This window comes from Macrosteles quadrilineatus, unplaced genomic scaffold (genome assembly GCF_028750875.1).
Source record: "Macrosteles quadrilineatus isolate MER2022 unplaced genomic scaffold, UCM_ALF_1.0 Scaffold_1__1_contigs__length_201487025, whole genome shotgun sequence".
NCBI lineage: Eukaryota > Metazoa > Arthropoda > Insecta > Hemiptera > Cicadellidae > Macrosteles > Macrosteles quadrilineatus.
Window position 1 is genome coordinate 149,507,304 of NW_026542594.1, and position 20,030 is coordinate 149,527,333.

At 34.6% G+C, this 20,030-nt stretch overlaps 1 protein-coding gene and 1 long non-coding RNA gene across 2 annotated transcripts in view; one reads left to right on the top strand and one right to left on the bottom strand.

Annotated features, from left to right (window-relative positions):
• Window positions 1-1,333: 1,333 nt before the first annotated feature.
• On the bottom strand, window positions 1,334-6,538 carry LOC128982991 (uncharacterized). Its single transcript, XR_008489771.1, has 3 exons — window positions 5,426-6,538; window positions 4,593-4,856; window positions 1,334-1,526 (listed from the first exon to the last, which is right to left on the bottom strand). It is a non-coding gene; the product is annotated as an uncharacterized LOC128982991 (long non-coding RNA).
• Window positions 6,539-8,973: 2,435 nt separating this feature from the next.
• LOC128987352 (telomerase reverse transcriptase-like) overlaps window positions 8,974-20,030 on the top strand; it is a 59,920-nt gene continuing 48,863 nt past the window's right edge. The window contains exons 1-2 of the mRNA XM_054408156.1: window positions 8,974-9,093; window positions 16,260-16,335. Of these exons, the coding sequence (XP_054264131.1) occupies window positions 16,260-16,335 (76 nt within the window). The 5' untranslated portion in view covers window positions 8,974-9,093. The remainder of the gene's footprint in view (window positions 9,094-16,259; window positions 16,336-20,030) is intronic.

Consider the following 20,030-nt stretch of genomic DNA (forward strand, 5'->3'; position numbering starts at 1 on the left):
TTGCATTGGACATTCTGCTGATCCGGACTGGATAGTGCTGGGTTCACAACAGACCAACCGTATGATTCGGTTGTGTTTCGATTGTTATCAACTGAAAGTCGAAATCGTAATCGTACAGAATCGAACCGATGTTGTTATCGTAAGTTAAGTTACGAGCGAGAGTGAAGTGAAAACGCCCGCCATGTTCGCGTGAGGCCGGAGTTGGCGCGAAATTTAAAATTGCATGCTAATAAATGGGCTGATAGCGCATGTTCAACCTTCGAGTTCTTACTTGAAAAAAGTTAAATAAATGCGTTTTGTGGTGATAACATTTCTGTTAATACTAGTCTTTATTTACAATTACCTGACATAGCCGAAAATTCAGAGATACATGTAATATATCTACATGATAAATTGCATTTGAACATCTGAACTGTGAGTAGGTTTTCATTGCATATTCAGTTCTTGGGGCCCAAAATAAAATTCTAAACATATTTATAATCAAGCTTCTAGTACGGCAAGCATTCCTTTGTTTTATAACTAGAGAGTATATATCCTGGCTAAAAATCATACTTTAACGTTTCTAACTAATCATAAATGACCTGAAAGTAATAGGATATGTAGTTTTTTTTTTAATACAGTTAGAATAATTTTGATTATAACAATCTGTTAGCACTTCAGAACTGTATGTAAAAGCAAATAAAAGTAATATATAATTTTTATTAAGGCATAACCATGAACGCCTTTTAAGATGTAATGCAATTTATGGCCTATTACTGTAGGCTATGATTCTGATTCACTCACTAATAGGCTACATTTATAAAATTCTTGAATTTGTTATATCATACTTTTAAAGACACAATACCGGAAATTATTCCTTACTAGATTAGAATCACCATTTTAAGGGTAATTAAATAAATTTCAAAATAGCTTATATTATATTAAGTTTAGGCTATTAACAAGACGCATGAAAACAGTAAACCTCTGAAACTTAGATTCTTTCAAGTTAGGCTATGTAAAAATCCATGTTAGAGTCCTAAAAAATGTTATTTTTTTACCACTGTTACCGTTTGACTGTCTTCGCTATAAGTTGAGATCTTCATTAGGCAATTATAATTATTGTGAAACATTGACATTGCACAATTCCAATGCTGAAGGACAATTAAGTATTTTGAATAACTTAAAAGTTCCAAATTGCAAGAATAAAAATATTAAAAAACAATGACTGTGAAATAAAACAATATATATTTTGCAAGAGTAACTTAACTAATTTAGAAACCCCAATAGGCACAATAGAAATTTTATTGATGAGGAAGTTGAGGTTTAGTAAATAAAACAAATTAATTAGTCCAAATACAGTGTATTTCACAAAAACAAAGTGATTCTTCTTTTATCCAAGTCTTAGGTCATTACATTTGGAGTTTTTTTCATTAAAGAAACTGAACTATCAATTTGAGTGTGTTTGCTGTGGTGGATTTGGCTGATTTCCGTTTGATTTTCCCTGTGCTTTGTCTTGGCGTCTTAATCTCCATGGGTTCAATTGGAGTCTGAAACAAAAAAGACCTTAGTTTTTTTAAAACATTACTCGATTAAAAAAGTAAGAGGTGGTCCTTACTGATTCAAACAGTTACTGATTTTAAACAGTTTCAATCAAAAAACAAATCAAGATTAAACCAAACTAGACAAAACTGAGTGTGAGATAATAATTCGCTTCTACTGAAATGAGCTGTAAAAATTAAAAAATCAAGGCTACACTTGTGCTGACCCAGGTAAAAGTAATAAAAGTAAAAATAATAGAATACTAAATTAGGTATAGTTAGGTTTCAAAGTTCCGTTAGATAACAAAATTACTTTACACTAAATACTTGCATGTTGCTGTGCCACAGGCCTTATATGGAAGTGCAACCAAAATTAGCTAATACAATTTTTTTTTACAGGGATTTCATTAAAATTACAGCCACTATAAACTGCCACAGTGAGAGTAATAAGTTAGTGTCACTATTACTCTCACTGTGGCAGTTAGGCCTATGTTAAGTAAGGTTGTCGCCAGATTCATATGGCAGATATCGATCCGGAAGGAAAAATTTAGGATAATCTGAGGACTTTAAAACATTGCATGAATAACGATAAAGACACTTAGCACCTGAAAATGTTGACACTATAGGCTAAATTGTACCTATTCTTTAATAGGACAACAGCCTAATTATTTCTGAATATTATAGTAGGTAGTACAGTATTGTAGTTCTGATAGGGTTATATGTCTGCTTGAGTTTTAAGGCCAAAACATTATCATAAGTTACGAGGTGTAAGCCCGTCCTACGTACGGGAATTCAGTAGTCAGTTAAAACCGTGTACAATTCAGATCAGCTAGTTTACACATAGTTTTAAGTTTCTTGCAGTTTTAACTTAATGTAAAAAATAATCTTGTAAACAAATGTTGTATGACCAAATATGTTTTTTTTCCATCATAGGCCTATACGAAATGCATATTAAATCCGGTAATTTTACAATAAAACAGCAATTCTGCAATTTTTACGATGTGAAAAGCGTTGAAGTGAGATTTGCAGCCGATTCGCACAGACGCACACTGATTATAAGTAGCGTACAGTAGAGAGAGTAATAGTCAATTGAGAAGTGTATAGACCTAGTCAACGATACCACCTTCCATAGCATACCTGCCTCTTCCATAATTATTATCACCACAATACAACTACTATACACAATTCCCAGTAGGTCTGAATAGAAACGACCTAAAATAAAACGATAGTATCCAATAAAATTCACAGTACACATAATTTAACTTTGGTGTCCTAACATCAAAACTAATAGTCACACCTATCCTTCATATCAATTTCACTACATTAATTGCTAAATAAATAAGCGTAAACAAAGAAAAGTAAAAACAATAACAGTTTGTTTTGAAACAGCTGTTTGGTTCAAATAACATTCTTTGAAAAAAAGAACTGGTCACATGTAGCAGGAATATAAAAAGTAAACACGCTAGTAAAGCTAATGACATACCTAATTGTCAATGTTTATTATCCATACCGTTATCAGTCCTATCCTTGATAATTACCCGCCCTCATTGAATCACATCGTACATCGTAATTTCCAATATTAGTTAATTTAAACTACAATATATTCATAGTTGAAAGAAAAGTGATATTTTCACGTTTGGGGGCGCTGATATAGGCGCCCCCAAACGTAACCACAACTGAACACGATTTCATAAAAGGATGGTTTGTCTAATTGCAGTATCCTAGGTCAATGTTGACGTTGTGTTCAATCTATGTCATCCATCTGTATCTTTGTATAAAACCCGGCTGAGGTTGTGGTGGTAATTTAAAATCGTGATTCCTGATTATTCTTGATCTTCTTTTTATGACATCAATATTTCCGGGCCTAATCCAAACAAAGTTAAAGCAGACAAACATAATTGTAAACAAAAAGCTACCATGAAGAATTAAAACATGTAAACATTGGTATTTTTCTAATCTTTCCTTGAAAAGTTGAGCAGTAAAATAATTTGCATTTATCCTCTTTTTATTAAGACTCGTGTAGGCCCTAAGCCTCGATTTTTACTGTGGTTTAATTAATTTCGGTTAAAACTGTGGCTTAAACTGTGATCTAATTATCTCTACTAATCTTACTTATTTCCTATAATCAATGACAAAAATAAAATAACCTCATAGTTCCATAGTTTATATTTAACCAGCTGTTAGTTAAAACAAATTATATTGCTCTAAAACAAATCAAAGATTACAAAGATTGCTTTAAAAATAATTTGAACACCCTAGTATTTTACTATGTATATTTAATTAATCTGCCATCCTCTTACAGAAGAATTGAACGTATTAATGATTAGCATTACATATAGTATAAATAAGTCAACCCTAAGTATGTCTTTACATTTTTATCCAAATGCTGAATTTGTGATACAAAAGCTGAATGTTTACAGCTGTTATGTTAAGCAAATTATTTTATGCCAAAAGCTAGTTTAGAATCTTAGCGTCGGCTGCTAGACTTTTTAAAAATTAAAACTTAATTTCTAAAAAACTGGGACCCTAAACTAAAATTATGGCTTTGACATTCCCTAGTTATCAAAATTATCTTTCTTTCAACACAAAAATCATGAAAATCCGTCGAGTGGTTGATTCAGAATCGTGAAATAAAAAAACACTGTTTCGTTTTAATATTATAGATAAGTTAGCTGATAAGCACCGATTTCTATGACTGTGAAATTTTGCTATGCCAGCTTATTTTTTCCTAAAACTAAGTAGGCCTATTCCTACGATCTTATAATACATGAAAACAACCTTAACATTTTTCCAAGGCACAGAATACTTTCATTTTAAGGTACCGGTATTTTAAAGATGGACAGCTTCTCTGGTGGAGTAATACCAGACGGGGGCACGACCACTGGCAACGATTACATTTCAAATGGTCAGTCAGTCACTGTCAAACAACCTAGGCCTTAGTTTTTCTGTAACCCCCTGAAATGTCACTGTACAGCGCTTTGCAGAGTTAGGTTAGGTTTATTATGATCATTATGTTATTATGATAAAACCTTAACTTAATATGTAATTAAGATGTAAAAGCATAACTTATCTTACCTCAACAATACCAGGCTATCCATAGAAAAGTTGTCCACGGCGGTGTTTTTTTTTTTCTGAACTGCTGTACATAATCGGTGAGTACAGCGTCATCTTTAAGGAGCTTGACAAGTGCTCCAAGTCTTATATAACTTGAACTTCATCGTCGTGTCATCAGATAAATGTTTACTGCAAAGAATCAATACTAAACAGTTTCTTTCAGATTTTTTTCTTTTGACAGCCTTTTCCCAGGATTTCAACAGCTTTGGGCGAGTTAATAGAAATCTGAAATAGTTAAAAAATAGTTAAACTTAATTCACAGTAACCTTTAGGCCTAGTTTCCATAAATCCACATACATTGTAGTTCAACACCTATACCTGGAAATGTAAATAATAGCATAATAGCTATGAAGGGCCTATGATTGATAAATAGAGCTGACGCTACTACTTGTCAGTATAGGTGCGAGTATAGGCTACTGTAGTAGCATGCTAGTAGGTATGATCACCAAAATAAAAATACAAGAATTTATTTTATTCAGTTAATTAATAGTTCAAATTAAAATGCACTTCTGATTTTAAACAGTAAGAAGTTATCTGAAGCCCTAATCAGTCTAGGCATAAAGCTGGGTTTTCCTAGGCGCGGAAGCGGAGAACGGAGAGAGGAACGCGGAGAGCGGAAAAGAGATTAACATGGTGTTCCGTTCTGTTTCTAGGAAAACAGTAACATTAAATTACCTAAGACAAGTGGAGTCCGCTCTCCGCGTTCCTCTCTCCGCTCTCCACTTCCGCGCCTAGGAAAACCCAGCTTAAGTTAGCGACAACATTTCTTGATACAGTAAGTAATTATTTAAAACTTGTAAAAGTGGATCCCATTTCCTTTATTGTAGGCTACGTTTCTTTGCATCCAAATTCAATACAATATCTAACCAAATTTGCTTAATTGACTCACACTCACATAATTACAATAAGATATCTTGTCGTTCATTAAAGGTCAATTGTTTGGAGGACCCATATACAAATCATCTGGTCATCGGCAACGCAGTGGTAATTAAAACCTCACCCAGATAGTCTAAGTTAACCTTAATAGGTTAAGGCATCTTGGTGGGATTATAAGAATGAATGCCAACATTTCTAGTTAAAATTGTGGCTGTATTTTAGTCAATTTTACGTTACAGTAGCCTACAATCCATAAGTAGATTAAAACAAATAAAGCTGTAACATTTGTATACAGAAACAAAATAACTAACTTAACCAGACTTATTGAAATAATTATTTCTAGTAGGTAAGTATTGAATGAATTTGATTAGTAAAGATGCATGCAAAGAGTAAAGTGTTACTGTTTTTTCACCACTCACCAGAAGGCCTGTTAAAAAGATGTGTTCTATGAGTTAATTTGAAGGTAAAATTTGTTAAATTTTTAAATTTTACCTAACCAACACACTTAAAGTTTCAGACTGAAGCAAGCTTTTATTTAGGCCTTATTTTATTTTACATTCCAACACAGGGCATATAAAATAACATGTTAAATGGGTGACACAGTGCTGAGATTTTTTCGGCCAGTAACTATGGGTGGTGCCAGCATATTTTTTTTAATAATTCACATTTGAAATGTATCATGTATCCGAATAAAAAAAAAATATGTAAATATTTTAGAGTAGGCTATGTATTGAGCTATGATTTTGGCCCAAGAGGTTGTGAAGGGAGCCTTGGCCTGTTATGACATTCTAGGATACCAGTACATAACTAAGTGAGATTATATGGACTATTTACAAGCGAATAAGTATAATCGAAAAATTTATTAGAAGATGCGTAGAAATATGTGTTCTTTTCACTTTAATTTAAGTTATGCAAAAATTTCCGGGGGAACCCTCCGACCCCCGGTATCCCATACCACCCGCGGTAAGTCCGGCGCCTCTGTTGCCCAGTGGAAATCCCTTAAAATATGCTCTGTTTCCAAACAGGTACTATATGACTTACCTATCTTAACTTATTGTGTCAGTTTCATTCTTTTATATGACCAGCATACTTTTAATTTTATTTGTATTAACTTAAATAGGCTACATCCTAATATAATTATCAATGGGGGAATTGTATGTAGATAAATCCCCCTCCTCCCCAAACAATAATTGGAACCTAGAATAATAATTCTGGAGTAATAATATTTGGTTTTTCATATTTGAACTTCAGAAACCATAAGTAAAAGGCCTAAATTGGTTTTCTAAAAGACATCATAATTTGCGCAATTGATTTGATATTTTTTTGCTGATTCAGTTAAGCTATTAATAGTTTGACTCTAATAGGGCAAAGCGTTTTCAAACTCACTTAATTATAAAATTGGGAATAACTAAATAAACTAAGTTTATTGAAATTCCTCAACATAGATAAAAACATAACCTGAGTAACCTCAATCAATTATTTCATTTCACCATTTGAGCAGCAGACGACACGACGACAGCCACAGCACTCCAATCCAATCCCAATGTTAGCTTGTGCGAGTGCGATGCGATGCAATGCGATTACAGATACGACTTACAACATGTTCGATATTCTTCGACACACAACCGAATCATGCGGTTGGTCTGTTGTGAACCCAGCACTCACTATCCCGGAGACCCTGAGTGATGGGATGGGAGTGATGGGACCACTGAGCTATAATAATATAACTGGAGTAACCACTCTGTGTTTTAAAAACGTACCACTGTTTTTGCTGGTTTTGTTTCAGAGTTTCGTTTTGTTAGGTTGGCCGGGTGATCGGGTTGGTGGGACTCAGTGTGTCCACAGCTTGTACAATTGTACAAGATCTAGTACATTTTGATATTTTCTTGTACCCTAGTACATTGTTCACTGAATCTTGTACATTTTCCTTCAAAATCTGTTTTTATAAAAATTGAAAAATACACGCAGTTTGGGGGATTTTTAAGTTAATAAATAACAGTTGGCAACTCCGGATTTTCATATCTTGGTTGAATTGTAAAGACCACATGCCATAACTTACTCTATGTAATTTTATAACAATAAATTACCGGCTATAATAAAATACATAGATAAGCAAATGTACTGCCTTAGTGGATTTCTCATTCTTATGGAACAGCTGAAGCCAATTTTATTGTTATTTCTGCCGCGGTGAACTGTAGAGGTGATGTTTTGTTTATAATTTGTTTCTTGTTATTTCAGTTAGTTTCTTTTAAAACTTCGTTCAGCCATTAGCCAAATAAAACGATCTTATCATAAACAATAGCTTGTCCCGTAGTTATGTCAAACAGTATAGCGCAAATAATGAAATCAATCCTAAAATAATAGAAAAAAAATTTCGTCGATACTAGCGGTCAGTGTCACCGGACATGAACTAGATACGAAAAACGAGCCTCAAAATTTACAATGGGATGAGAAGTCTACTTGTGTTATGAAAAAAGTCAGAATTCTGCATTAAAGTTTAGTAGGCATTCACTTCTGAGATTAAAGTCAAATTTAACAAGAGGGCGTTCCTCTTTATCAAATAATTAGAACAATGAGTTTTATGTTATTAAGTGTGAAGGTGAGAGGAGACCTGATTAATTTAATGGTTTTATTTCTATGGGGGAGCGTCAAGGTGCCACCACAAGGATAAAAACGTCAAAGAACTTTGGTTAGTCTCTATGGTATAACACAGAGAGCCATATAAAGTAGTATTACTCTATCTTTTGTAAGATCTTGTACCTACATTAGGAAATCTTGTACATTTTTCAGGGAAATTTAGTACAAAAAAGTGGTACCCCTGTGGACACACTGTGGGACTTGTCAAATTAGAGAATAGAGAGGCAAAATCAAGATGGCGTCATCCTGTTTTGTTGATGATAGTAAACAAAAATCTGCCAACTCAACGTTATGATTGCAATATAAGTTTATTTGTTTATTTTACGAGCAAGAGCAACCCATTTTAACAAGATCATAAACCGATGGTCGTTATTTATTCAAATGCCATAAGGCTATTGGTCTAAACCAATATCTCCAAACCAGGAAACTTGACTAGCCTATTTTCACCACATAGCTTTAAAAGAGGTAAATGAGTTAGTATTTATTTACTATCAAACAAAAACAATTTATAATGTTTAAAAATAACTTTAAATACAGAGGTTTTAACGTGCAATAACTTAAATATGTTTTTGATACAAGTCCCTGAAATAACGGATAACATAACCCCAAATAAATAGTATATGGTTAGGTTAGAATGAATTGGAATATTATTTGACAGCATCCCACCAACCGATCACACGGCCAACCTAACAACACGAAACACCAAAAACAAACCAGCCAAAACAGTGGCACGTTTTTCTCTAACGTTTTACCAGAGAGTAGTGACTCCAGTTATAATCTATATCTCAATGGATGGGACTTGGTTGGACATTCCGATTCCGACATTCCCCCCGCGTGATCTTTCAAAGTGAATAGTTGACTCTTTAGGGGTTATCTTTTTCAATTAAATTTACCATTTACCCGGTTGCTTCCTGTCTAACTGTCTAATTTTGTGTGTTCTGGTAAACAGGTAACATAATTCTAATATGTAATCTCTAATTAATACACCTTTCCCCTTTCAAATTTTCTCTCAATCAAATCTCTTTATTTACTAGGCCTACCTAATTTTCACTCAAAACCAAATCACATCTGAGGTTAAATACTTAGGTATCCATTTAGATAGGAAGTTAATTTGGAAAACACACATTGGGAGAAAATGGCAACAACTAAATTTAAAATCTAATCAGTTAAGTTAAATTGGCCCATCGGAAGAAAATCAAAACTTAGTTTAGAAAATAAATGATTGCTATATAAAATTATATTGATACCAATATGGACATATGGAGTGCAACTATGGGGCTCTGTGAGTACTTCTAATATAGAAATTATTCAAAGAAACCAATCGACAATGACAATGCTGAGGAAAATACAAATGCACCTTGATATGTCACCAATAGAACACTACATCAAGACCTTAAGATGTCTTCAGTTAAGGACGAAATCATGAACTTAAGTGAACGATATATTACAAAATTAGAATCTCATCAAAATCATTTAGCATTGAATTTATTAAACAACACGGATACAATTTACAGACTTATAAGAGGCCATCAATTCTGGACCTGCCCTTCAGATTTTTTAAAAGTGTAATTGATTGAAAAATGTAATTGATGGGTTAGTATTGCGTGCCTAAAGTGCTGAAATATGATTATTGATAAATCGCCAAGTAAATGATGTAAATGCATCAAAAATGTAATTAGAAGATCCCCAGGCCTCCATTTTGATCATTATTGGTGACGTCACTTCCGGTACATCAATTGATGTAGTCCGCCGGTGGGGCCGTTTTGCTGAGTCATTGCGAAGAAGAAGTAGTCCGTTTACTGCCACATTTGTGTCTAACGGCCCACAAACTTGTTTCTTGACACAAAAGTTGGTAATTATTGGAATAATAACCACAGAAAATTATATACAATCCGTTCAAGTGTCATTTAGAACGATCGTCATGCAAAACATTGGTTCACACACAATGTCAAAGAAAGAGTTATTGTTATTTATAAACACTGTTCTTACAGAGAGAAGACAATTATAGGAAAATTTTAAAACTATTCAAAAACTATTTACAACCCGAACCACCCCATTTACTCACACTACACAAAAGTACGAGATTAGCACGGTCCCCTGCCCAAGTGAAAACCCGGGGCTGAAAACGATTCGCGCCAAAACAAACTCGAGAACTGGCACAACAGGCTGACACGCGGCACAACGTTCCCCGTCCATGTCTGAGCTCACACAGAACCAATATAGTTAGAGTAGTGCGACTACATCAATTGATGTAGTCCGGCACGGGTGCTCGTGACGTACTACATCAATTGCTGTAGTCAGCACTGAACGTGTTAACAGCTATTTTTAATGCTCAAAAGTTAATTTGTTGTATTACATGGCATTTACTTACTGTTCAACATATTATAGAACAGATTGTAAAGTAAACAAAAAAAACAAAATTTGTTACAAAACACCATTTTTTCACACACGGCTGTAGGCCTACCTTTTACAGGTGTAGCCATGGCACATAATCACATGGATACAAGTAATCTTCAATTAAATTTAAACAAAAATCAACTTGAAACAGACTCAGCAGTCAGCGTTACCAGTATCTTCCATCTTACCACAAAATTAAAATGTGTCAAATGAACTTAAAAGGCCCCACAGTGATTCAGGTTTATTATCACCCCAAAATATAAACAAATGCAATCAGAAGAAACCTGATAAAGGACCCATGTTTGAGTTCATCATTACGAAAGAGGACAAAACCAAAATCAGCCCTTTCACAATAGGAAAATTAAGTTACAGAAAACAAAGAACAAAATCAGTTCAGTAAGAAGATCAGGTCGTAATGTACCTAACTATTACATGCAAAGACTATAAATCTGCCAATGATCTCTATTGTTTTGTAATATTCTAAAAGGGTGTAATGTATTTATATCTAGACCAAGAATACACTCTGTTGGAGAACAAACTTAACTTACCGTACATAGATCCAGATATCTCTGGTGACAATTTCCTCGCTGATGCAGTTAGCGACTTTCCTTTTGTCGCTGCTGATAGAATCAAAAGAAAGGCAAATGAAGAATTTAAAGATACATACCTTCATGAAAATTACATTTAACTTAACTCAGATTTTCTGCCGAGAGAAGTTAAATTAAATCATGTAGGCCTAATAATGAAGATGGAACCATAGGCCTACATCATTCCAATCAATGCTTCAGATGTTTCAGGTTGAAGAACTTGAACTGAGTGTGTTGAGGTTGAGATTAACAATTTAACACTGTTATCAAATAGGCTACTAAACTTGTATTAATATTTATTTTATTTCCCATTATAGTCCAAGCAAATTAGATCAAATATAGGGTGTGCTCCCCAAAAAATCGTCTAAAGCTGGAAAGTGTTATAATACCTTTTGGGGGTCCCAAATAAGACTCCTGTGAGTTTGTGACGGATTCTGACGTCTGCTTAAGTTTTGGGAGTCGATAAACTATGAAAATTTTGCACTTTTTTCAGTTTTTCGCTTATAACTCCTAAATAACGAATCCTAAGGAAAATGTTTTTCGAAGGTGTCTTTTAGTGCATTAAATTCCGCGTCGATTGATGTTAAATACGTCAAAATCGGCCGAGCCGTTTAGCCGCTGTAGCTTTTCAAAGTTGGGAGATTTTCAATAACATGGCCAAAAGGTTGATCATTTGAACAGTTTTCGGCTTACAACTCTTAAACGACGCATGCTATACAAAAAATGCACCTGTAGTTAGTTTGGAAAACACAAAATTCGGCGTATGATGTTTTTTTTATTAATCAATTACGGCAATTGATTGTTACCTACTTTGTATGGTCGCCATTTCATTGAAAAAAGTATTAAAGTTAAAGTTGGGAAATTTTACTAATATTGGTAACAACATAGATCCTGTCCTTAAATGGATTATGAATTATTAGATAGTGGTTTATTCCATGATGGTCATCCAAAGGTTTATCTAATAAGGTGTGATGAGATTAAGACACCCTATGTAATTTTAAGTCTAATATTATTTTTGTCTGAGGTTCCGAAAATTCTAGGATTCATATCCCAACCACCCATTATATAGATCTATCCCTGTATTCATCTTTCAGTTTTTGGCTTACACATCTTATCTTCTAATGCATGCTTTAAAAAAATGTTCCTGTAGTTAGTTTGAAGAGCATAAACGTCTGCGTAGAATGTTTTCCAATTCATTAAGATCGGCTTCACCATTTAACCGCTATTGATTGTTAACACTAGATCAGATGCTTGTCAAGTTTCCGAAGTTTAAAATCTTACCATTGAAATCTGGCAAACAACCAGCCTAATTACCAAAAACATAGGGGATATGGCAGTGAATCTATCCACTAGTGTGACGTCATGGATCCTGCAGCATGACCTATGAACAAGTAAGTGCTCATGAGAGCAACATCTAAAAATAGTAAATTGTTTTGCAAGTTAAATACCTGACATTCCTTGTACTCGGCTAAAACAAAAGTTGATGGTTTGGCTTGCTGACCTCCCTTTTTACAGTTTGCAGAACATAATTGTTATGGTAAAATTGTTATCTAGTTGTTACTTAGTCCCTAGTCAACTGTTACCTAGTCTTTCAATCACTTTGTATAAGTACCTCACTTTTTGTGTCTATATATAGTTCTGTTTTTTTCAAATGATTTTTAACTATTTATTTTCTTGTTGTCTTTTTTATATTTAGTGAAGATTCCGTGTTATACTATCTAGAATCTATGGCCCTTTTTGACACCTTTGTTTATTAACGAGGTCTATTGTAACATCTGTTATTTAATGACCAATAAAGATTTATGATTTATAATTCATCTTACTGTGGAGAGCTTTTCCGAGATAGTGGAATCAATGATGGGGATCTAGCCCGATGGTTCGCTGGCAGGCCCATCGCAGTGAATGCTACCCATCAAATTAAGGGACATTGTGGGATCACCTCTTCAACATATTATCAGCAAGTTGATAATATAAACTCCACGGATATGGTGGGATCTAAAAGAAATTCATCAAATGGTTTCAGTGTCACGACCCATTTACTGAAAATAGTTCGCTTATGTCAATCAGTTCAGCAGTTATCCCATGTGATAGCATCAACGCCAGATATGTATAAAGCATAATGAATAGGCACAGCTTGCAAGAAAATCGTAAATAGGCAAGACTATAATGACCAAAACTGTGCAGAATAAAAGTAAGTGGTGACCTTAATTGTGAGCTGTGATGGCAACAGCAAATATTAAAGAAGAATATGCCCCCCTCAGTCAGCACATGATATTCCACATTAAATCCAAGCCTCATTTTTTAATCATACTTTGGATTAAAAATACCTAAGGGAGTATGTTTTATCTATGTCCGTACCCACTAGCGCAGATTGCTGAAGAAAGCGTGATGTAGAAGAGTCGAAAATCTAACTATTCATGTAGCCTAAAACTACTCATGCTGTTTACTCCAATCAATGTAGATTTCACTGTGTTCTGACGGGTTACAACGCTTGGCGAAGTTGCAGAAGCAGTTTGGCATTTGGCACATGGTAGGGAGCAGAAAATATCCAAATCAAGTGAGGGTTGGTCTCTTCTAGAAGACACTTTCAACTAATTTTGACTTTGATTCTAACAAAAGGGGCTGCTCATCCACCTATCCTTTAGAGCTCATTTAAAAGTGTACTTAATTCAGAGAGATAGGTATGGAAAATTAACGCCAATGGGTTAACTCCCATCACTACAGCTAATCCACCGTTTCGACAAGAACTTCTCAACTAAAAAGCTATATGGTAAAATCTAAGAAAACTCCCAATCGTTTTTTTTTTAATAGGCTAAATATATAGTAAAACTATGTACATCCGTCCCATTATCATATTTCGTTTATTAAGCTAAAAATAACATTTTTGCTATATTTAATCAAATCTTTCTCGTTGTAATATCTTATTATATTAGAATCGCTTAACACCATTTTGGAGTATCCAGAGATGGGATCGTATAAATGGGAGCTTAGGACGAATCCTAGAATTTTTGTAACACCAGATATTAATATTAGATTTAAAATTACATAGGGGATCTAGTAATTCATAATCATCATTCTACGCCGAATTTTGTGTTTTCCTAACTAACTAACTACAGGTGCATTTTTGTATAGCATGCGTCGTTTAGGAGTTGTAAGCCAAAAACTGGTCAAATAATCAACCTTTTGGCCATGTTATTGAAAATCTCCCAACTTTGAAAAGCTACAGCGGCTAAACGGCTCGGCCGATTTTGACGTATTTAACATCAATCGACGCGGAATTTAATGCACTAAAAGACACCTTCGAACAACAGTTTCCTTAGGATTCGTTATTTAGGAGTTATAAGCGAAAAACTGAAAAAAGTGCAAAATTTTCATAGTTTTTTGACTCCCAAAACTTAAGCAGACGTCAGAATCCGTCGCAAACTCACAGGAGTCTTATTTGGGACCCCCAAAAGGTATTAAAACACTTTCCAGCTTTAGACGATTTTTTGGGGAGCATATGTCTAATTTGCCTGGGCTATTAGGCCTACCACAGTCATCTGTCAGATATTAAATTAAACAAAACAACAGAAACAGTAACTGAGTAACAAAAGGTGAGATAGGCAGGGGCCTAATCAATTGTATTTTAAGTGTAGCGCTACTTTTAGTGATTATTGTAACATGATAGAGGTACTGTATGTAATAGGCCCCTAAATCACTTTAAATGGCATAGATCTACAATTTAACAAAATTTGTGTAAGTTAGAATTTGTATTCACCTTATAACTTAGAAAAATCATTCAAAGGTATAGGGATTTTGCATTAGACATTCCACCCCCATGTTAAAGTTGTCGCCAGGTTTTTAATCAAATTTGTCTTAGTTGATGTGAGCCACCTCCTACAGATAGCTTGCACTGATCTAAATTACTGATTTCTGACAATTACACAATGGTTTTTAACAAATTAAACTGATGGAATGACTTATTATGAGCTATAGCAACTGTTATATATAATATAACTGTTATATATAATATAACTGTTATATATATATATAACTGTAAAATAATTTGTCACACTAACTTTGGACTTGCCATTTTGGAGACTTAGTTTACACACATTTTTTGGGAGCTACTCCCGAACCCTCAGAACCCCTGGTTTGCTGTCCCCCCCCCCCTTGTAACTGTTCTAGATCTGCCACTGCAGAAGTGTCGCTAATAGGATTACGGTATCCACTTTTTTAGACGGGTCAGAAACAGAAAAGTCGAAAAGTTTGTTAAATTGATGTCAACCGTAGGCCTAAACTAGTAAATTAATACATGAGATTATAATGTTATTAATTTTAATATTGAACTGAGGCCTTCACAGAGGCGTCGTAGGATTTTTGTGGGACCAGCTGGTAATGTCCCGTCAGGTCAGTTTGGGCTGCCTCAAGTTAAGGTGGAGGACTTAGTCCTATGGTAATGAAATGGACCTAAGTACAAATGTTGTTCCAGTTTCATAATGGTCCTCCACTGACCTACTAGTAGCTAAGCTATGATACGATTTTATAATAACAGACAAGTGAATACAAGCTATGTGAGTTGAAATATGAAGTAATTAGGACGGATAACACAGTTAGGGAGATTTTGAGGTAAGGGGTTAAGGTACCACATTAGCAAGTCAAATAAGTTCTTTGGAAAGAAATTTAAAAAAAAATACATATTAGCCAATGATCAAAGGAATTTTCTTGCAATCATTATGTTTGTAATGAGGAAGTGTTCAAGAAAAAAAATAATACTTATAATAATAGCCTAATGCGTGTCTCTCGTTGGTTAAGGCACTTAAGGTTGAAATATTTGTTAGTTTGGAGACTCAGACTGTTTCAAACTTACTTTTATTTCCTACTCAGCTTTAGAGCATGATACAGAGCTCAAATTTGTCATTCCGTTCACAAATAATACCAGTAGTGATGAGCCTCATTGCGTCTGCGGCTTATAGCAAACTACAGATTTATACATGAAACCGACCCTTACTCATAAAACCGCCCTCGTAGTTGTCCTATTCTTCTAAAACATGTTTTTCATTGGTTATATTAATTGTGTTTGTTCCTATACAGTACTTGAATTTTTAACCTACTCAAATGTTAATTTGTCATTTTTATGAAAATGTTTCAGATGTATCCTTTGAGAGAAAACCTCCTATATCAGGGTGTAAGCTCTCCTTTCAGAGTCCCCTTGGCTTTAGAGAAAGGTTAGTACCTACCTTTTATCCGGTAAAATTAAAAGAGAAGGCATTCTGTAATTAACTGTTAGTGCTTCAATAGACAATTACGTCACTAATACCTAATGGCGAGTTTCATACTTGGGAATAACAAATAAAGATTCTAACAATTACCAATATTTGTTATTTTTTTCGGGTAACTTTCATCATATTTTGAAGTTTTTAAAGTTAGATTATAGCTAACAAATAGATAATATACTCGTTGGTAGTTTTGGAGTTTAAATAGTTTAAATAGGACACAGAAGTACCTCAAAAACTTTTTTTGTGCAATCGGTGAGGGTTGCGTGCTGCCGTGAGGGTCAGAGCCCTTTTTGACAAACAATGGTTGGGGGAGGAGAAAGTCCAGTTGCTTTGGAATTTGGTATGCATTTTGACCATGGTGGAGGGGGGGGAGACAGTGGCAGCCACTAACAACACCGAGGGATGGGAAGAGGGAATGTTTGTTTGGTGGTTTGTCATCTCGAAACATTGTCTTCAGTTGATGTTCATTCTCTGACAAGTGTGAAAAGTAATTTTTTGTGTGGTAACAACCTTAACCTTAATGTAAAATCGTGTTCAACCAACAAAATACTATTATTTTAATTTTTTAATTTTTTTAACCCTTCAACTGGCACAGCGACTATAATAGTTGCGGTAGTCAGTGTCTGTAGTGGCAGCGACTATAATAGTTGCATTTTGCAAGGTTATTTTAAATTGCATATAAACAGTTAAAAACGATCGCTAACTTACATAAATTGTATACCAATCGAAAGATGAGGTTCTAAACTTTCATTTTATTACATAAATAACCTTTATAACACTGATGGATCAATATAACTTAGTGATAAAGTGGAAGAAAATTTCGCGCGAAGTCAGTTTCTCTATATAAGCATCACAAAACTACCGAAAATGGATATTTTCAACAAATAATAGCAAGAGGTATTTTTAGTCTACGGAACAGCGGGTGGTACCACTGCATCCGGCAGTTCATTTTCTATATCGAGATATATAAATTATATCGATATCTTTATAAATAACTCAAATAGAAAAATAATACCTCAGCCACCTTTTTACGTGTATTTGAACTGGCAGCGCGACTATTATAGTCGCGGTAGTAATTCACATATGTTTCAACGAAATTTATAACTTTTGTTATAATGACATATACCATCTGATAGCCCATGACATTCTGTGCATAGTGGACTTTTGTTGCCGTATGTTGCACAACCTGTACCAACGTCATCACTTGTTGTTTACGTGCAATTTATCTTCTTCACCTGTTCACAAGGTTATGGGAATTTCACCGTTTTTTAGTTTTTTTGGCCATAACTCAGCCAAAAAAAGTTATAAATTGAATGTTTTTACTTTTTTATGAACAGAAATAAATTGCTAACATTTTGTATATCTTGGATTTCATATAAAAAATTTTCTGCATTTGCAGCACAGTTTTGCTTTCAAATTTTCAAATTTGAAAAAACAATTTTTTTTGTTTTTTTCTCTTTGTTTCAAAAATTATTCTTCCAACTACTTGCAGTTTTACCATTTTCAGATTCTTCACTATTTTACGAACAATTCAAGTATATGGTTCATATGGTTTACTTTATTAGTTCAATTTATATGAATTTTCAAAAATATGTCTGCAAAATCACTAAAATGGCCTTGCCACTACAGACTTTTCTATGTGCCAGTTGGAGGGTTAAGGGAGAGGAGGGAAAATGCTTTTACGCACACAGGTAGCGCGCCTGTAGTGTGAGACTTCTGAATCCATCACAGACTATAATCACTAAAAAACCCCCTCTACTCTGTTGGACACAGACCTGGAATTGTTTGTCACATTACGTCAAGTCAGGCCAACATGTGACCTAAGCCCTCAGGGCTCTCGCCGTTTCTGGCATTTAGATTCTTTATGACCTACACCGCATCCCGGTCAAGGTTGAGCTTCTTGGCGCGGAGAATACCCTGGATGTAATGTGACACACAGGTCCAATTGTCCTCACCCTCCGTCATAATCGGTATGACCGTGTCTACCGACAGCAGTCCTACTAACTGTTGAGCCTCCAGGCGGGGCCTTTCCCAGCGCTGGCAGTGGAAAAATGTATGTTTTACGTCATCGAGGATGCCTGGGCAAAACGAAACTGAAAGTCACATTTTTTTAACATTAGTCTTATGGGTTGCTAAGTAACCATGTTGGTTGAATTAAATAACAAGGAAAAAGTAAACAAAAGACTTGAAGTTGTAGCACGTGTTCATAATAAGCCAACTACCCACAGTATACTAGCAAATTACAAATACAGTACAAAAGGGAAAGCATCACTTGCTACTATTGAGCAAAGATTATACTGAAGATTGCTCGATACATTCTAGGCCTAGTAAAGGCAAGCAGTACGAAGTGTGGGATCTGTTTATGACGATTAGATTAAGGTTATCTGCAATCCTAAAATGCTATAGGAAGGGAAGGAAACAGGTCTGTGACGTAGGAAGTGGTGAAGGAAGTAGTAAAGGAAAGTTGTCCGGAGTGTTGGATCTGTGATGTTTCTGTGATGTTTAATAGCATTAAAAAGTTAATGGGCTTACCAACAGGGTGCAGCACTATTATTTTAAAAAAATTTTGACATCACATAATTTGCAACCAAAAGGTGAGTGAGCTTAGCGAACGAGCTAAACCCGAAGGCAAGTGAGCGCAGCGAACGAGCTCCAATCTAAAGGTGAGTAAGCGTAACAAACGAACTTCAACCAGGACGTGATTGAGCGATGCGAACGAGCTCATCTTGAAAATGAACGAGCATTTGACATAAAACCACATTAGGACAGGACGACGTCTGTCAGGCCAGCTAGTAATCTATATAATTAATACGCTACATGAATCGTTGTCGGTTGAACTCCTCCGCCATTTCTTAACCGATTTTTATCCATTGAAGTCTCATTGGAACCGTGTCGCATAGATTTGCAAACTGACCTTACATTTTTGAAAAAGTCCCTTGGGCTCTGCCCCAGTGGCTGTTAAAGTTCCCATGTTATCCTTATGAAGAACATAATTGTTTACATTTTGATCAGCTGTATAATTTAATTGCTGTTATTTATTTTTCAAATCAATGAAACACATTGGGTACATTTACCGATTTTGTTGAAATTAAATATTTACTATTTTAATTTACATCCGTACATATTACAATGTAAAAAATCGAGAAATCCTGGACAATTTGATATATTTTACCAGATAATAAAAAATGAATTGACATAGTACTGTATTTCTTGAAAAATCATTTAAAGAACCGAATTCTTGTTAACCATGGAAACATAGCAAGTCATAGAACGCCACCAAGTAGAACGAATAGAGATTTTAAAACAATTTACCATCGTTATCAACCTATATAATGAAGAAAACCTACAGCTACAATATGAAGAGTCCCACAAACAATGAACAAGGATGTTAGCCAAAGTGCTACTATTTTGTAGGAAACATGGACTTAACTTTATGATGATTGGCAAAGGGAACCCCTCTAAGTCTGAATTAAACTGGTACGGCAAGGACATTAATCATTAAATATATGTTTATTCATAAAAGTCAAGTGATTTTAAAATAATGTGACTACATTCAAGAAACCTTAAAACTTTTGTTGAAGGATTCACATTATTCACATTATTATTCACATTTAAAGGAAACAAAAAACCATCTGAACAACATT